This window comes from Triturus cristatus, chromosome 8 (genome assembly GCF_964204655.1).
Source record: "Triturus cristatus chromosome 8, aTriCri1.1, whole genome shotgun sequence".
Lineage (NCBI taxonomy): Eukaryota > Metazoa > Chordata > Amphibia > Caudata > Salamandridae > Triturus > Triturus cristatus.
In genome coordinates this window covers 102,721,895-102,742,175 of record NC_140591.1, presented here as the reverse complement: position 1 = coordinate 102,742,175, position 20,281 = coordinate 102,721,895, and the positions used below count along the sequence as shown (strand labels likewise).

The 20,281-nt window shown below is 44.8% G+C and overlaps 1 protein-coding gene across 2 annotated transcripts in view; it reads right to left on the bottom strand.

Moving 5' to 3' along the window:
- MAEL (maelstrom spermatogenic transposon silencer) overlaps positions 1-11,236 on the bottom strand; it is a 1,256,240-nt gene extending 1,245,004 nt beyond the window's left edge. For both annotated transcript variants that reach the window (XM_085621107.1, XM_085621108.1), the window contains exon 1: positions 10,920-11,236. In XM_085621107.1, coding sequence (XP_085477233.1) covers positions 10,920-11,051 — 132 coding nt within the window. In that variant the 5' untranslated portion in view covers positions 11,052-11,236. The remainder of the gene's footprint in view (positions 1-10,919) is intronic.
- Between the last annotated feature and the right edge of the window lie 9,045 nt (positions 11,237-20,281).

Below are 20,281 nucleotides of genomic sequence, written 5' to 3'. Positions count from 1 at the left end.
GCTCAAACTCTCGCAAATGCGAGACCTACTGCATTGCAAATGCTAGTTTCCTGAGTAATAAACTAGTTTAACCAGCCTCAATGAACACATATATGGTGATTGGTTTTCATCATTCTGCGTCAGGTTGTGTAGGCACTGAATGTTTTTGCTTAATGGTGACTTGAGCACCTAGCCTCAGATTCATCACTGCCAATAATTAGGTTTGAAATTGTTTGGGTACCCACTCACATATTTATGTATATAAATGTGTTTTCAGATTGCTTTACGTGTGGCTGCTCTAAAAATACTGTGTGTGTCCTGATAAGGACCTAACAAGTTAAGGGTCGAAACGTGGTCAACATACCTCTGCAAGCTGGGGAAAACATTGAGTTATGTTCCTGTTGCAATAATGGACAAACTTTATTGAACGTAAAACCCTTTGCCATTGTGACCGTTTCGTTAACGCGGTCGGTATGTTTGTCTAATGTAACATTGTGAGCACAAATTGCATGTATATTGTATTATGTTTTTCTTGTATACATTTTCTAATAATAAACTTTCCTGTTTTGAAGATTTTCTCGTGGGTACCCTTCTCCCCTTTTTTTGGTCAATGTGTATATTTGTTTGTGAAATAATTGCTTTTCCCTGAACCATTGTGGTTTTTCCATTGTTTATTGGTTCTAGGTACTTGGTATTAACTAGAGCCGCCCCTGTGGGGCATAGACACTTTTAGAAAGCTGGTATTTTCCTGCTATAGCCATATACTGTCTGCAGCCTGTCTCTGCGCCACATGACTGGGTGTAGTTGGCAGTTTCTGTATTCTCCCTAAACAGCCACACAAAATAGAAAGCATAAGTGTCCCTGGATGGGCCATCACTGGAAGATTAGGAGAACGGCCCTAGGCACAGCCCTTCAAACACCTGAATAGGCTTGGTCTTGCTTTCACACATAGGATCGCACATCTCATAGTTCGTCTGCAGCCAGGGGAAGCAGGAAACCCGCAGACTTCAAATGGAATCCTCTAGAAGTTTCTCCCAATTCAAAAAAGGTACCAGGTATAAATATTGGACCTCAGACACCAACTCCTGAGTACACCTCTGGACCTGTGGATACTACAAAAGGACTGCTGTGCTGCTTTGATTGCCACTATGGTGCCCTGATTGCAGAGAATGGAGTATGGACCTGCACTCTTCATGCCAGGATGAAGGGACTCCACAGGTCAGCCAGCTGTTCTTCTGTTCTTAGCTACATTGACCTAACATGCTCCAAAGGCTCCCTGCAACTGCCAGCTGACTTGCTGCCTGGAAATGCCCGAGCTCTGCTAGCCTCTGCTGGAGTGAGTTCCTGAGCCCCAAGTGATGCCTCTCAAGTTCAGGACTCTTCATGTAGCCTCAGTAGAGCTCCCGAGGTTTTTGGGCTTTTAGAGAATGCAAACCGGCCTGCTCCTGTGAAGATCGTGCCGCCTGCAAACTGGCCTGCTCCTGTGAAGATCGTGCCGCCTGCCAACGCGAAGTTTTGGGGAACCAGACTCTACAGGCACCGCAGACACCACGATATCAGCACTTCGCACCACAGCCTCAGCAGCTCACAGTGACAGCCAATTCGGGGCTCCAGCAAGGACCATCCGCATTGCCAAAAAGGAACATCACGCTACATCAAACTACGATGCTCTCCCTGCTACTTGCAGCCTCTTCCTTCTCAAACGGAACTTGTTGTGCTGGACTTTGAAGGTAACTATCTCAGTTGGACTAACCTGGTCCTTGTATCCGGCCCCCACTCCATCACAGTCGGCCTGAACTTCGGATTTTTACATAATCTCACGCGCACAGATAGATGCAAGTGGTCCTTTTTGTATTTTGCTGCTAATTTCACTTACATGTTTAAAATTTCATATTGCTGGTTCTACTAATTGGATTTTGGTCATTTGTGTCAAATTATTTACTAAATTCTACCCAATTCTTCTAAATTGGCCAGGTATTTTTCTTGAGCTGTGTTTTAATTTTATTATAGTTTGAAGTGCTGCTGAAATACTTTACACATTGCCTCCAAGTGAAGCCTGACTGCTCTGTTCCAGGTTAAGCACAGGTAAATTTGGAGTTGGCTTGTGACATCACCCAGACAAGGATTGCGGTTGCTGCTTGAGGAGGGTTCCACACTCCTCATCCATCAACCCAATTTCTTACATAAGCTATATGCTCACTGGTACGACCGATACACCGTTTTGTGGCTCAAGCCCTCTGCAAATCCCTTTCGTTTCAGCTCTGTACTGTCATGGTGTAAAGAAAATATAACTTTTTGAACTACGCTGTTGCAGGTCAGGGGGACTCTGCTACCTTTCTAGCAGATCTGAAGGTCACTTTCCCATGTGCCCAGCCTCAATAAATTCGCCCATCACTAGTACCCAGGCTTTGCACTGACAAAAATTATGCATATAATTGAGTGAACATGCAATCTACGAAACACCTATACTAAAAACATCATTAGCAAAGCACTACAGATTCACAAGGTAAAAGCTAATCCCGTATTGTCTTTGTCAATGCACAATTTATTTGTGCTTTGACAAAGCCAAGCATTTGCTTAGTGCCTAGCACCAATTATATGACATCAGTGTGTGTTGAAAAGATGCACTGGATTCATTAATGAAGTAAAGGATTTATTAGCTGAGGAGCACGAAAGGACAGCTACCATGAATCTGCAATCCAGCAAGGTGATATTCGGTCACCTTTGTAAATCTACCACCTAATAAATGAAATAGAATAAATGTCCTCTAAATCACCAACACTACGATCCTAAAGAGCCTCTGAAACCTAACCCAAGACAGCCGCAGGCGAGGTCAGGCTACGTGACCCAGCGTGACTAACTCACTTCCAGGCAACACAGTAGGCACTTCCCAAGCAATGCGTGAGATTAAGCTTCTGGCTGCCATGCTCCGGACTGCAGCACACACAGCCACCTCAAGACTGATGCCAGAGGAGAACGTCACAGTAGCAGGCGTCTTCTAGAAGATGGCTCCAATGCCAGTTTAAGCCGTCACACGTCCGATTCAAAAGACGCAACTTCAACGAACACCTTCCAAGTAAGCCACAATATCCAAAAAATGTCCTGATGAAACCTCCGGACTCATTACTACATTTGGCAATAAGCTGACGAAGAATCTACGCTTCCAGCACCCACCAGACAAGCTTTCCTTACTTCGGCACCTCCCGATTTCGCTCCTGCCTCGCTGAATTCTCCTCCTCGAGTGAAGCCCCTGGGTCAGCTCATCTTCCTCTTTCTCAGCGTTTCTCCGACGATTTGGGAATTTCGCAAACCGCAAGAGGACGTCAACTCATGTGATTGGTGCCCCTAGCAACAGGACCATACCTCACTACGTCTCTGGCACAGCTCGAAACATCGAAAGAACATCATATCAGCGTCTCCACGCAAGCGCCAAGCAGCCATTTTAACCACTCCTGGTTACTTGGCAAACGCTTCGCTTCAAGTTTACCGACGCTGAAAGACGCATCTTCACGAAGGTAGGATCTGGCCTGCACTCTTCAGCGGTGACAGGCACACCATTATATTTTAAAGGAATTTTAAACCCTTTTTACTTCAATTCAGTTTATACAATTTAACGGTGACAGGCACACCTTTCGTTTTCTCTAAGCCTGCACCTGCTACCTTTAAGGCTCACCATTCAGTGACTGTTTGGATTTACTTTACCCATTTATTTCATTTATCAATTTACTGTGTTGGCATTTAAAAGAAAAATGTTATTTTTAATTTAATTTTACTTTAATTTTCCTTCACGTCTACAATTTCATAATACATTTGACTCATCTATGGCTTCATCACAACAGTTTGCGCAACCTCCTCCCTTTTTACAGCATTCTGGCAAACCAAGCATTCGATGGAGTCAGTGGGTAAAAGCCTTTGAGAACCATATTGTCGCTATTGATGCCGTCAAGTTCTCCTGAACGCAAAGTTGCAATTTTGTATGGTTGCCTAGGTCTTGCAGCACAACATGTATTTGAAAACTTACCTAAATTTCCAGCTCCTAGTGGAGAGGCTGGTGATGCAGAACATTGGAATTCTTATAATGAGGCATTATCTCGCCTTGCAAAACATTACGATGAAGAGTCAAATATAATGCTAGAGACAATTTCTTTAGGAGAAAGCAACGTGAAGATGAGACAGAAGAATATATTGCGCAATTGCGAGTTTTAGCTTCGACTTGTGAATTTGAAACAAATCCAGACATTTACATTCGGGATCAATTTGTTTTCGCTTGCCACTCAAGGAAAATACAAGAACGCTTACTTAGTTGTAGGAAACCCACACTTTAAGAAACTATAGATATCGCTAAGAGCATAGAGAGGTCTATCACTACTTCCAAAGTTCTTCAAAATGATCAAGCTCACAACTCTTTTAAAACTCCGTTACAGGATACTAGTAATTCAGTTAATGCTGTTATTGCTAACAAACCTTTTAAACAAGCGTTTAGAAAAACTAATACTGTTTGTTACAGATGTGGACCTAAATGATACCTGGGAAATAACCCTAGGTGTCCTGCCCTTGGAAAGAAATGTGTACTATGTAAGAAAATAGGGCATTTTCAAGGTTCATGTAGATCTGTTAAGACCCACCAAAATCAACAGTATTGAATATTTTGAAAATGTTGACGATTGTACAGATCTTTTCCAAGATCTGGTTGTGTCAATTGAATGTAACTATTTTCACCCCGCATTTGGTCAAAGGTCCCTTAGGTACTGCATTCTGTGGTGACAGATTCCTATCATGGCTGATTCTGGATCCCCAATAACTACATTATCAGATGTCATGTTTTTAGAAAAATGGCAAGGATCAATATCTTTATTTTAAAACGGATGTCAACCCGAAAGCTTTTGGCGAGTTTGATATGGACATGCTTGGCTACTTCAATTCTAGGTTAGAATGTTTAGAAAGGTCTATTACCACAAAAGTATATGTTGCAGTCAAAGGACGCAACATCATTGGGTGGCAAGACCTTCCAGGTTCCGAAAACCCAATCGCCATTGGTTATACTCCTGCTGGTTCTAGAAATGTTCCACATCCTAGAACGGATTGCTTATGTCTCACTGATCACCCTTCTGACCTGAAGAAAGTGCTGGATACATTTCCCAAACTGTTTTCAAATAAGTTGGGAACTGTTAAAGGTTTTCAACACTAAATCAGACTTAAGCCACAAGCCCAACCAGTTATTCACAAGGTGCGTCCTTTGCCCCTTAGTGCGAAGGATGAACTTAAGTCTGTTCTCAAATCTTTGTGCGACGATTGTGTTATTGCTGCTTCTGACTCTTCAGAGTGGGTTTCTCCCATCGTTATTGTTCGAAAGAAATCTGGAGAGGTCAGATTATGTGCAGACTTGCGCACATTAAATAAGAACATTTTGATTGACTGTCACCCCCTCCCCAAAATTCACGAACTTCTTGCCAACTTGGGGGGAGCAAAAAAAATTTCAATCATTGATCTACGTTCAGCCTACCACCAGGTACTTTTAACCAAAGATTCACAAGAGTTCACCACGTTTGTTACACCTTTCGGGGTTTACAAGTACCTCAGACTCCCCTTTGGCCTGGCCTCCGCAGCCAGTGTTTTTCAAAAGATCATGGATAATCGGTTTCAGAACTTGCCCGGGGTCCAGGCCTACCAAGATGACATTTTAGTCTTTTCGGATAAATGGGTATCACATTTATCAAATGTATCTTCAGTTTTTACTAAATTAGATGAGGCGGTATGACGATCAGAGCTAACAAGTGTAAGTTTGGCACACAGTTATTGGATTATTTGGGTCATACTTTGTCCCCAGAAGGAATCAAACCCAAAGTATTCCTTTTAAAAGTCATGCTACCCCTCCCAAAGACTCACTTTGATCGTTCTTGGGCCTAGCAGAATACTATGCCCGTTTCGTCAAAGGATATTCTCAAACAATTGAGCCATTGCATGCCCTTTTGCGGAAGGGCTCCAAGTTTGATTGGTCAGGAGAAATTGCTTCTTCATTTGATCAAGTCAAAAAGCTCATTGTTGAAGCACTGGCCCTACATCCCTTTCATGACTCCTCTAGATGTTTCATAATGGTGGGGGCTGTGCTGGGTCAATGAGTCTCAGTAAAGGAGCACACAATAGCTTTTTCATCAAGGATGCTCAAACCTTCTGAAACATTACAGCACCATCGAACGAGAGTCTCTTGCCTGTGTTTGGGCTATCGATAAGTTTAAAAATTACATTTGGGGGCGCGAGTTTGATTTGTTCACAGAATCACAAACCCCTCACGCAGCTACTCAACGGTAATGGGCTTGGTAAAGCCTCAGCCAGGCTTGTCAGACTCCTTTCCAAGTTATATGAATTTCATTCCTCCATAAAACATATTTCAGGGGGAAAAAGTGTCAGGGCGGATTGCCTGTCACGCATGGCTTTTCAGGATCCCTCTGAAGTTGAGGATGTTGAAGATACGGAGTGTGTGGTCGCTGCTCTTGATGCCATTAAACTATGCCCCTGCATCTCTGAACAATCCTGGTTGGAAGCACATAAGGATGAAAGTTTAAAACTGGTGACTGAATATATTGTCATGGATTGGCCTGAAAATAGGAAACTTTCCAATGAGTTAAAAGCCTTCGCCATGGTTGCATCCGAATTCTCATTGGTCAATGGCTTAGCGATGACATGATTCTTTTGTACCTCCCTCCAGTCTCAGAAACGACATTATTCAATTTGCGCACCAAGGTCATCTTGGAATTTCAAAGACTTCACAGAGCATTAAGTCTCACTATTGTTGGCCATCTCTTGAATCTCAAGTCAAGTTTCACATTGACTTGTGTCCCGAGTGTCTTTTATCTGACAAAAAATGGAAAGTTATGAACACGCACTTACATCCTGTTCCTTTTCCCAATAAACCTTGGGAAAAAGTTGGTCTAGACTTCTCTGGACCCTATGATCTTTCTCATGACCTAAAATATCTCATTTTGCTAATTGACTATCATTCTAAATGGGTTTACCATATGTTCTGTGATTCAGCTAATTCCACCAATGCTGTTAACATTTTTGGTACAAGGTTCACCTTCTGTCATTGTTACAGACAATGGCACCCATTTCATTTCTGAGAAGTTTAGTTCATTCCTGGCTGAACGGGATGTCAAACATTATAAAGTCGCTCTATATTCACCAACCTTGAATGGTTTGGTGGAAAGAGCAAACAGGTTGGTTAAAGATGCCATTCAAGCAGCCGTTTCTTCTCACCAAGATGTACAAGATTTTCTTGAAGCCAAGTTGTGGTCTTATAATATTTCCCCTCATTGTACCACAGGTGTTTCTCCGTTTTCCCTCTTGAGAATCAGAACTGTTCACACCAGTTTGTGTCCTAATTAGTTACTTAATAAGAACAACAAGAGCAGTGATGGCAATCAAGAATTGGCATCCAAAGTTTAGCAAAAACAAAATCTAATGAAGTCTGTGCATGACTCTGCAAAGAAATTTGATTTACTCGAATTGAAGGTTGGCGATTGGGTTCTCGTTAAAAATCCTAAAAATGTAACTAAGGGTTTGTCAACATTTTCTCCACCGGTACCAGTCACCGGTGTCAGCAGAGGTTCAGCCTTACTTGGTGTTAGAGGATGGTGGAACAAAAGATCTCTGGTACATCTTTCTGTTTCACAGGCCCGCTCCTTACTTAATTTGACCAAAAAGAAGGAGTTTGAACATTGTGACTGGTCTTTTTGGTTGAAAACCCCAACATCTGGTATTGTAAGTTCTTTTACATCCTGCATTCCAGTTACACATTCCAACTCTTCAAGTCCCTCCACTTCTAACAGTGCTGTGATCTCTGCTGACACCTATTCCTTACCGCCGGAACTAGGAGTTCGGTGCAGAAAATTACCTTCCAAATTGAATGATTATGTTTTATCATGATCTTATATTTCATTTTATTGTATTTTACTTGTTTTATCTTATATATCAATTCTTGTTTACACTTCAAATTGTTTTTATTTCTTTAGGTTTTTGCTTTTCTTCCTTGTGAAGAGGGAGAAGTTGTAGTGTGTTATTACTTTATCCTCGCGCTGTACCTAAGCGCGAGGATACTTCGTGCCATTCTTGTATATGTTTAAACAAGGTTCCATGTTCGGACGCTGCTCGATGCGTTCCAGGGTTCTGATAACATTAGTCAGTTGTCTGGAGTCCTGGTGCACAGCGGGAGCGTCTGGTTGCGGCTGCTATCGTTTTCTGGAATAAACGATTAGCTTATTGCCAAAAGAAGCCTCCTGACTCATTACTACACTCACCAATAGAGTATGCAGAATCCAAATCTTGCTGCTTTCTGTACCACATGTAGGGTTCTGTAACAGCTTGACTAAGTAATCAGCAGTAACACGACTAACACTTGTGTAAATTCCCCCAATGCACGCGTAGGTTCCTGCAGCTTCTCAGCAGTTGTCGCCAGTGTTGAAAAGATGCACTGGATTCATTGATGAAGTGAAGGAATTATTATATGAGGAGCACGGAAGGACACAGCTACCATCTCCAGTGGCCTTCCTTCCACTGCTTCAAGGACCACTGCAAGTTAAACACAAACATTCTAGGAATGCTTGCTAGTCAAGCATTCCTGGTAACTAAGCAACACAACAGTGCTTACTCAACTTAGTTGCTCTTTCAAATGGACATGAGGATGCCATCACATGAGGTCTATTGTATTTTGATGTTAGGCTGTTAGTATACAGTACAACATTACATTTTGTTGGTGTTTAGAAGCGATTTGCATATATTATGAACCAAGAGCAACAAAGTGCTTTTCCATTTTCTTGAACTGAATGATCAATTATCAGCTCCATGACTGGCACAAAGTTTTTTCTCTGTATGAATCGCAATCCAGGGAAGCAACTATGATGCAGTGGTTGAGTTTCCTATAATGTGTTACACTTACGCTGGTTTTATCAGAGTGGATGTTGATATTCTGAATGACAGTGCTGTTGGGTGGGCAGTGGTTTGCCAACTACATGATTTAGGTGCCCTGCTGCGTGTGGGTTCTGCCGCTTACTTGAGCATGGACATTTTTAATTGGCTGCTTTGATACTTGGAGTGGCAAATACTGATGGATATACAAAAGCAAGATCCTGTATTATTGGCTATTGGAGTGTGTTAAGTGACGGTTGACAGCACAGTGTTGAGCAATGGTTTACACTGACTGCAAATGGTGTAGTGCATATTTGGTTTGTCCGGTATATGAACATATTAGCTTTTCTCTAAACCTGTAGAATGGTGTATTCATTCGTGTGTGAAATTAGGCACAACTACTTTAATTGTGAATAGTCCATTTATAAGAGAAATAGTTGGTTCTTCAAGACAGAATTTGACTGCATTTGCTACTCCACTGAGAGGTAAGTGCTTTGGTCGACGGCATAAGCATTCATTTTGTCAGGTATTTTAATTAGACACGGGTAATGGACAGATAATGTTAACAGATTTGCATCAGAAGTACTTTAACTTGAGCATTCAAAATTGTAGGTTGTAACTTGTGAATGTTTGACCATAGTACCATAATGTTCCTTGCAAAGTTTTTTTATTTATTTATAGTTGCCTGTGGTGTTTCAATAAAAAACATTTTACAATACCGCAGACACCATTTACAACCGACTAATTTAAGTAACACAAAACTTCTTGCAAACCGACAAAAAATACTAATACCACTGAAACAAAACTATTAGTGACATGAAACACAGATCCTAACAGCCCAATTGACAAAATAGGTGTGTAAACTTTCAAAACAGTGCAGTAAGGTGTATATTTGATGCTTATTTAGCATATATGATGCATGTTATTACAATACTGTCAACAAGGAAGATTAAAAAAAATAAAAAGCATGGATGAAGATTTCACAAGCCAGTTCAAACGCAACATGTTTTAAAATAAAGACAAGAACTAATAGTTTCCCAGAAAGGTAAACATTCTTCCTGATACGAATGTTTACTTTACACCATAGAAGAACTAAATACGTGAAATACCTTAGTGCAACATTAGAGTCTAATAAATCAAACCATTTTTTAATGGATGTGGCATTCTGAACTCGCATATCAAATTTGAGGTACTTTCATAAAAGAAAGATTGGTAAAATGAAAATAATTGGCTAAGATCACACAATTTTTGTTAAAATGAGGTGATCTAGGTTTTCTGGTTCCGTTTTGTATAATTTATGGTTATCTTTTAAGCTCTACTTTTTTATCTTAACTGTAAATGTTTTGTTTTTCTCTCTTTGAGCGTGGTTAGAGAGAGAGTGGCAAGACGCAGCCCACTTGAAAGCTCGGCTAGTTGTGGGCTCGATGTGAGCCAGACAGAGTGAGGCTTCAGACTCAAGCCCTCAGCAGCTCGCCCACCTCTAGCAGTAGACCCTCCCTACATTCTGAAACGGTCAAAAATTGCGCAGAGAGTGTTAAGAAGTGGGAAGGGGTTATGAGCCTCGGGAACGGCAATGCAAGAGCATGGCTGCGGGTTGTGTATCTAGGACATGCGGAACGGTCGGGGGAAGGAAACTGCATAGAGAGTATAGGGAACGTGGTACTCCGGATCCAGCTATGGAACAAGGAAAGAGATGTACGACCAAATCCATGGGGGGTGCTATAAGAAGGGGCAGAGGCGATGCAACAGGAAGGATAACGTCTGGGGCTTTGAGACGCTGCTTGAGGGGAAAGGTAGGTGCTCGGGTTTAGGTCATGGTAAGTAGGATTTGGAAATTGGTGAGATCGTCGACATATAATCTGTGGAGAGAGTCTAAGGCCCTGGAGACCAGTGTTACAGGGGGGATGGGAATTAACTGGTAGGCCAAGCAGTAAGGTAAACATGTGACAGAAATATCGGAATCAATGTGCTGGCCGTAACAGTTGTCATCGAGAAGCGGAAATGTGAAGACCCCAAAAACGAGAACGCCAGCCACTTACCGCCCAATCGGCGGAGCAGTGCGGAACAGCATCGCGCACCCCGGACACGGGCACTCCGCGCCGCCTAAGCTCCGGTAACTTTTCCAGCACGAAGAAGAAGTATCCGTTGCGCGTCTGGCGTTTGTTGGGCATGACGGGCTCCGTGGGGTGTAAAGTGCTTCGAGGAGGGCACCTTCGGGAAACGGGCGCAGCACCAGCTACGACTTAAGAAACGAATCCGACACCTAACAAGTTGGAGGAGCGCACGTGACCTGCAGCCAATCACAGCAGAACAACCACGCCGACCGTTCCGCGCACGTGCCCACCCAAGCGCTCATTACGCTCCTCCTGACCGGTTTCTCGGCGGGGTTGTTTTACAAAATGGCCGATCCCCGTCACTCTTGTGATGTCACCACGCCTAGTGCTTGTTCTGATTTGTAAGAAAATAACAGTTTTTACCAACTTTAGCTCAGTGGTGTGAGAAATAAAGTGTTGTCTAGAATTCTCAACATTTTTTCTTTTTGTTGGGAAAATTTGTGTCTGTTTTTGTCGCGATTTAATTGTTGTCACCAGAGTCGAACTGGCACAGAAAAGAGGTCCTGGTACCTAAATAAACCTGGCCATCATCAGTGAATCAGATAGTGAAATAAGTGGCCCACAGTTGTGTTATACCTACTGCTCAGCCAGTGTGACTGTGATGAGAGAATGTTGATGAGTGGAATGTTGGTGAGTGTGCGAGTCAGTGGGTGGATGGGCTGAGCAGCAGGAAGGCTGCTCTTGGTTTCTTACTTGGAATAAACTTACATGGAAACTACTTGGACCAGATCTACTTTTATTCACTACATTTTGGCGACGATTTTAAAAAGAACTTGCGTATTACACCTACCTGATGGAAGCTTTGACAATTGGAAATATTTTCTACAGAAATTTGAAACCTGTAAAAACTTCAAGGTAAAGGAACTTCTTATGTAACTAACAGCTGTTTTTTTTTTAAGCAAACTGGCACTCCTGAACCCCACCAGTGACCTTGACATCGGTCGCCCACAACCCAGTGTGCCAATCTTTGCTGTGTCTTTCTTCGCTGTGTGAAACCAAGCTGTTGTGTGAAGCCATGTTTTGGGACATTTTACTCCACCTTTATGTATTCTTTTGGGTCACCTCAGCGTGCTGCCTGTCTTCGCAGCACAATTTGGTCATGTTTTCTTCCCTGGACAGTTTTGCCTGTGTTCCCAAAGTCTGTGAAGTTAAGAGCTACTAATGGGAGGACTTCTCACTGTCTGTGTCCGCAACCCCAAGTATTGCGTGCTGTCCACAGAGCTATTCTCATGTGTGCACCCAGGAAGCGCATCTTGTCCTTTAGTCGCTCTCATTGTATGTCTTGGAACAGGAGTCCCTGACGTACTGTGGAAATGTTTGTCCTAAACCCCTGTATTACAGTCTATTGTTGACCGTCTTCAAGCACTGTTGTGCCGTTTTTGGTGCACTTTGCGGGTAAGTTTTATTTTCTTTGTATCATGGTCCCTGGCAGCCCCTGGACTAGTGACAGTTTAACCGCTGTTGGTGCGGTTTGAAAGAGCGTGTGTCATTCTCAGTGCACGCGAGTGCATGCTGTTCCATGGAATCTTGCTGAGTCTTCCACGGAGCTCTTCTTAAGTTGTTGCTTCCATGCAGCTTAGAGCTGCTGAGGAACGCCCTGCTGCACCAACGTGCCGTGAGCCATCCGGTGCAGCGTGAACTATGGGCTGCCATCTTGTGTTTACTGACTGTAGAGTGTTTCTCCGAACGTCGGTTGCAGCATTTGTGTCCTATTGTGGAGCAACAATGAACACTGGACAAGAGAGAGGTTGTCAACGTTTTTATTTTTCATTCACAATTCGTTCATGGTGAAGGTAGAATTTTTATTTTTTCCGATTTGTTCTTGTCCACCAGAGAGTTTGCTTCTGTGTCTATTTTGGCTGTACTATCCATGAATTTTTCCGGAAATGGTTCAGAGTACCTCTGTACCTGTTTTCATCAGGAGAGTCATTTACCAAGTCTTATTGTGCTTCGGGTGAGAGTTCGCTCACCACAGAGCAGTTTTTTCTTTCTTCTTTATCTGCTCACTGGAACTTGGATATTCCTATTTAAAGTACGCTCTGGACCCACTACTTCTTCATAACAGCTGTGCATGGGGTCTGTGCTGTACTTCGGGTGAGGAGTCGCTCACTGGAGTGTAGTACCAGTTTCTTTATTAATTTTGTTTTTATTTCAAATGCTCAATGCTTTACTGTTTTGCTTATTGTGATTTTCTTCTAGCATGTTTCACAGAGTGTTTACTGCATATTGTTTCTTTCTCATTTCTTCAGGTCACTTGATCCATTGGCCTTCGTTTTTTATATATAGTTATTTGCTATGCTCTTTTTCTTAATTAATTTTTTTGTGGAGAGTGCTGTTTTATGCTTTGGGTTTTACTCTACTGCTTTGTGGGGTGTGTGCTTGATTCTGAGTTGCAGCGTGTGTTTTTTACTGCCGGGAGTGGTGTTCCTTGAGGTGTATTACCTGAAACGTGGAGTTTGTCAGGTGTATTGCTATTTTCCCTACATTTTTGATGGATTTTGAGTTGTGCCTGTCACTTGTTCCCTGTAGAGTATCTTTCCACACGTACCACCCTAACTTCTGGTTTGGGTGAAGGGCTTTTTGATGAGTGTGCCTTCTTGCTAGTGTTTGCTACTTTCCCTTACTTACGTGTTTCGGTGTTGAGTTGTGCACATTTACATGTTCTGTGTGGATTTTTTTTTCCACACGTACCACCCTTACTTCGGGTTTGGGCGAAGGGCTAAGTTGAAGCCGTATTTCCTAGAGTGAGCATATTCTTAATGATTACTGTTCTTACATTTTATTGGGTGCTGTGTTGTGCCCGTTTACTTGTTCCCTGTAGAGTACCTTTCCACACGTACCACCCTAACTTCAGGTTTGGGTCAAGGGCTAAGTTGAAGCCGTATTTTGATGAGTGTGCCTTCTTGCTAGTGTTTGCTACTTTCCCTTACTTACGTGTTTCGGTGTTGAGTTGTGCACATTTACATGTTCTGTGTGGATTTTTTTTTCCACACGTACCACCCTTACTTCGGGTTTGGGCGAAGGGCTAAGTTGAAGCCGTATTTCCTAGAGTGAGCATATTCTTAATGATTGCTGTTCTTACATTTTATTGGGTGTTGTGCATTTTCGCATGTTCCGTGTGGAGAGCCTTTCCACACATACCGCCCTTACTTCGGGTTTGGGTGAAGGGTTGATTAGAAGACAGATTTTCATTAGTGAGTGTTATGCTTCTAAGTGATTCGTGTTCATATTTTTACTACGATGTTGGATGTGGAACTTTGTTGTTCCTTTCTGGGTTTGTGTGGGTTTTCTTTTTTCCACACTTTCCACCCATCCTTCGGGCTTGGGTGAAGGGCAGCTGTGATGTCGTTGGTTTCGTGTGGGGTGCCTTTCCACACTTTCCACCCATGCTTTGGCTTGGGTGAATTTCTGTTGTGTGTTGGTTTGTTTTCTTCGACACCTTCTGGTTGGCACTCTGTTTACTTTTCCAATGTTTGCCTGGCCAGTTAGCATGTTTGAGGTATCTGGGTATGTTTGTGGTTTGTGGTGTAGTTGTGCATGTTTTTGCTGTGGTAGAAAGGGAGATGGTGCACGAGTGCATTCTTACTTGTGTTCCTTTTTGTCGCCTTCTAATTTATTTCCTGTGCATGATATTTTCCATCTTTTATCTTCATGCTTTTGCGTTTTGATCGTTGCTGCCTTGCTTATTTGAGGCAATGGTTTTGTTATCTTTCTGTTGGTTGCTATTGTTCCTATGCCATCCTTTGCTTGCTTCAGACTACATTGTTATTCCTTTTAGAGTCTTTCTGTATTTAATATAAAGAAAGGAGATCTGTTATACCTGCTGCTCAGCCAGTGTGTCTGTGATGAGAGAATGTTGATGAGTGGAATGTTGGTGAGTGTGCGAGTCAGTTGGTGGATGGGCTGAGCAGCAGGAAGGCTGCTCCTGGTGGGGCTCTATGCAGTAATATCTTACTTGGAATAAACTTACAGGGAAACTACTTGGACCAGATCTACTTTTATTCACTACAAGTTGCTAATCAGTGCAGTTTTGAACTTGTATAGACAGGCTGACACAGCGCTTCCAAGTACCATGCATCAGGAGTTCATAGCTGCCAAGGTTTCAGATTGCGATTTGTGACAATTTCATAATGTTATTGTAATTATGAGTGGCATTTCAATGACTATGATTGACACTTTCTCGTGAGCAAAATAAAACAATGAAGATGAGGGATAAATATCAGAAATTACACCCATTTGAGCATCAAGAAACACTTAAACGACATTTAAACTGTAGCAAAGCAGGGATATCCGACCGCATTACCCTATATGGGGACTATTTTTTCTTTTTTCATTTGGAGCCGCATCGGACGGGACCTCGACTACTCCCTATAATGCAAATATTCAGAGAGACCTCTGGACTATTTATGAACACCCACAAATTTATACTGTGGCCTCTTCGGGAGGAATCAGTGCCAGGGCTGGGGAGCTAATGCTAACCACAACTGAGTTTAAATACCTTGAGATCTACCTCTCGTCATGCCAATCGATATAGTGGGAGAAAAATATTACCCTAGTCTGGACACGCACCCAGCCCGAGATGAAGTCGTAGGTGCGCATGCCTCTTTCTATTCTTGGGAGATCGGCAATTTTTAAAATGGTGTCACTCCCTCGTCTCCTTTATCACCTGCAAAATCATCCCTTACGGATTCCAACCGCCTGGTTCCGTCAGATTCATTCAGGGCTGTGCTGTTTTCTTTGGGCTGACCAAGTCATCAGAGTTGCGCTAAAAAAGGTGCTTCCAATCCACGTGCTGTGGAGGGATAGCGAACCCCGACATCCAATCGTCTTATGCATCATCTCATCACCTGGTTTTAAATGATTGGTGGTACAGAAAAAGAAATGATCCGACATATCGAGTGGAACAATGACTGATGGGTGACACACTACCTCACTGTCTCCTACATAAACCATGGGAGCTTTGACGTCACCTGTTTGCCAAACGTGTGATCTTCCGGGAGTAGAGAGATTTGTTGCACAGAATGTGGTGGTGGGGATGACTGACGGGAGAGATGCCCCTCTGGCAGAGCAGTCTTCTGCCACAGATGTCCTTCCTATCAGGGTTTCGGGATTGGGATGCTATTGGCATTTCTATCCTGGGTGTCATTATGTGTGGTACTACTCTGAAGTCCTTCCAGGAGCTCAGGACGGAAATTGATATGCCACATTCACAATTCTATAAGTACCTGCAATTTTGTCAAGCCCTCTCCCCATATATTGTACACTTGGAATCTCTACCGTAGTTTAACCCCATAGAAGCCAAGGTATTCATGGGTGATTTCGGAGACCATAAGATCACATAGATATATCAATCCCTGGTGACGAATCTCTTCACTCCACTAGACTCACTCAGGGAGAAATGGCAGGTAGATCTTGGTCCCTTCGATAACGATGATTGGACAGAGGCGCTAGAATCCCTGCGGGGCGCTGCAATCGCCTCTCGCCTAAGGCTCATCCAATTCAAATATTTGCACAGCGCTTATTTTACAAGACATAGGCTGTTGAGGGCAGGACTGACACCCTCCCCTACCTGCCTGTGCTGTGCTAGCGCAGAGGACACATTCATGCACACAATTTGGGAATGCACTATACTCAGTAGATTTTGGAGGGGACTCACAACTTGTTTATCGGTGTTGGGGTGGGACATACCCTTATCTCCAAAGCTCGCCCTACTGCATATCACAGAAGAAATAGGTGGTAATATCTATAAAAGGCATCTATTGTTCTTTGGCCTCACCCTGGCAAAAAGAGACCTAGCTAAGGTATGGAAGGCCCAGATACCACCCAGGCTGGGGGAATGGAAGGCGGGTCTTGATTGGTGCATGGGTCAGGAGCAACCTATATTTAAGGCACAAGCTGCCCACAGAAGCACCCCAAAATTTGGAAACCATGGGCAGGCTTCAGAGGTCTTGTTTTGGATCGCCCCTCCCCTGCCACAAACCACAGATGTTGAGGCTTTGTGATAACAAAATCAGAGGGAGGGTAAAGATGCAAAGGACTATGCAATATGAAAAGTGGCTGGATGGGTGTGGTGCATGGATCATTATACAGCACGTAGCACAATATGCTGTAATGTTACGGGCTGATGTTTACAGGTTCAACATGTTTATGTTATTATATTGTAACTGTTGCTCTATTGTAAAAGGAGTATCCAGGTTGGATGCCATACTACTGACCACCTTTCATTGTAATTATTCTATCAGAAATGTGGATACTCGGGGGCGCTAGAGGGCGCACGGCAAGATGGCCGCACTCTAGTGTAACTCTGCCCGGCTGAGCCACTATCCGCCCATTATCTGCCTGAAATAGCTGCATCTAACCTTTGAAACTGACCAAGCTTACCTGCAGGGTCCCGTGGCATACACTGGCGACATTGCGGGGCGGCGAGGAGCGCTGTGGAGACTGGTTTGCTGAAGTGCGAGGCTCAGACGCACATACACAAAATGGCAGCCGCTGTGATGTCCCACTAACAGCGCCTGCCTACCGATGTCGCGCCAAGGTGCTGGATCGCGTTGACGAGCTGCTGCAGACTCTGGGCCGCTGGCGCTGGGCGACTCCTGCGACAGAGATTCCCGGAGCGAAAGACTTGTGCGCCTGGCTGCGGATCTCTCCCCCAGCACTGAGGTGCTTCGGACCCCCTGGTGAAGGCGCTGCTCGCGGTGTTGGCTCTGGTAAGTGAGGCGTGGCTCGGCCGGGGCCTGTAACTGCGGAGGCGGGTGTGGGCCTTAGCTGGGTTGCGTCCTGCGAGCTGGGGCTTGCACTTGTGGGTGTGCTGCTGGTGGCGGGGGCTCGTCTTTGGGGGCACACAACGGCGAGAGGAATATCGAGCTACCTGTGTGTGCTGGCAGAAGCGCATGGTGACGGTCCGGCTGTCGAGGCTGGTTACTCCTCTGCTGCATTTAGTGCTCTAATCGGCGGGGATATTCCTGGCAGCCTGCTCTCATCTGTGCTGTGCGAGGCACGTGCAGCCGGCTGCTCTCAGACTCCGGCGAGCGCCGTGGGAGTGGTGCCCCGTGGAGCCAGCATTAAAAGCTCTGCAGCGGGTGGTATTGTTGTCTTCTTGGCCCCTGCAGAGGAGTGCTGTACGGTTGCTGGACATTGTGTGGCCCTGCTGATTGTATTTTGGGGGATGCTGCCAGGCACTGCCATTGCTACGCGAGGAGCTCCTTGAGGGAAGCCGTCAGCACACTGTTGGGCCTCGTATCAGTGGGCCCAGGAATACACCTGACACAGCGCTGGGAGGTGAATCTGTATTGCGTTCCAGGCAGCTCAATTGAGTATCTCTGCGCCTCCTGCTCCCCTTGCACTCTTGGGTTACACAGTTGGGCCTGGTGTGTGGGGAACTGCGAGATCACTGAAGCTGGGTGCCCGTGCCCTGGCTCGTTCAGCCAGTCTTCTGGGGGCGCTTTGCATTTGTACCCGCTACCTGTGCAGACTGGTTGTCACTGAGCGGATTGCTGGCACATTTGGAACCGGGGGTGTGCTGTCCGGCTGGTGGGATTGCGGGCAGGTGCCTAGTGTCTCAGCTGGGGTTCTGCCCTACTATAGGCTCCGAGTGACCCTACGCCTCCCCTCGAGCCTCATTCATCACACTGCATCCCGGGGGCATAAGAAGCGCCTCAAGCAGGAGAAGTCATGGGGTGAACGGATAAATCACAGCCTCGCCTCACTTTTGAGGCACGTACACCTTCTAGAACTCCGCAGAAGGCTGCATCTGACTCGGAGGCGGATGCCCCGGCGGACGCCCCCACCCACCCTGGAGGCAACATTGCTGGCCGTGCAGCGCAGTCTACAGTCAATTGAGGGCACGATGGCTGCTGTAAATCACCGCCTCGACCACATGTCATCTCAGCTAGAAAAACACAACGCTTGCATGGGGGAGGTGGAGCAGATGGTGTCAGCTGCGGAGGACGGTCTGGGTGAAATCTCGGAAAAGACGCTTAATATGGAGAAAGTACTGGCTCTTATCCAGGCTAAGAATGAGAACTTGGAGGCGCGGTCCCGGCGTACCAACATTAGAATTACAGGACTGCCGGAGTCCACCAATGTAGGGAGGATGGAGATATTCATTGAAAAACTCATAACTGAAGTTTTTGGTGTAGAACAACTCTTCAGCCTGTTCATGGTGGAGCACGCTCATAGATCCCTTGCAGCCAGGCCTGCCCCGGGGGCCCCTCCCCGACCTGTGATAGCCAGGCTTCTGAACTATAGGGACCGTGACACTATATTGCGACTGGCGAGAGATAAGGGAAATATCATACACCAGGGCAACCAACTTGCCTTCTTCCCTGATTTCACGGTGGCTGTCCATGTGAATTTGGCGCAGTAAAAAAATTCCTGCAGACGGATGGTCTACCCGGCCCGTTTGCGCATAGTCCCAGATGGGGATAGTAAAATGTTCTGCTCTCCCAAGGCTGCCTTGGAGCACGCTAAACAGTTGAAGCGGAGGAGTCGTGAGGCCAGTGATGAGACTAACGAGGAGGAGTAGCTGTGAGCTGCAAAACGTTACCTATTACAAGATGCCATACATATGTGCTCTCTCTGTTCCACCTCTGCTGTAATATGTTCTAGAGTGGGCCGCTTGGACTGATTCCTAGATTCATGCAATGTTTCTTCTTGCAGAATGCTTGCACTGGTTTTTTGGTTGTATTAACATGGATGCCCTAAATTCTCTGCAGTTATTGTGCTTTCAAGCTACTGGTTTCTCTCTACCGGTTGCTCGGGGCTCCTTGAGTGTGCCTCTTTGGGGTTTGTGGACCCTTCTTATGGTGTGTCGCTGGGGGGATGACTTACTACCCCGGTTGAATGTGTGTGCAGGTTCATTTTGCTACAAGTTATTGATGCATTACTATTCTGGCGCAGTACTAGACCTGCTCAGCCACCTCCTACTACGTGGGAGGCTAGTAGCACTCAGTGCCCCTGAACTCGGGTGTACCCTGAATGCATTTTGTCTTTGTTGGGTATGTTGGGGGTGGGGGGGACTTATTGGGGATGGCTTTAGCAAGTTGGGGTCGCTGAAGTGGGAGGGGGGCTGGGGTGGCGGTTTTGGAGCAGGCAGAATGGTATGGTAGCTGTGTTAGGTATACACCCAGCTGGTAGACCGTGGTACTTTGGATCTGTCTTACATGATTTATTGCGCAGGTGCCTTGTTACAGATGGCTATGAACCATGAATAGTACAGTTAAGCTTCTCTCTTGGAACGTACGCGGGCTTCACTCACCCAGAAAAAAAAAGATCAGTATTTGCCT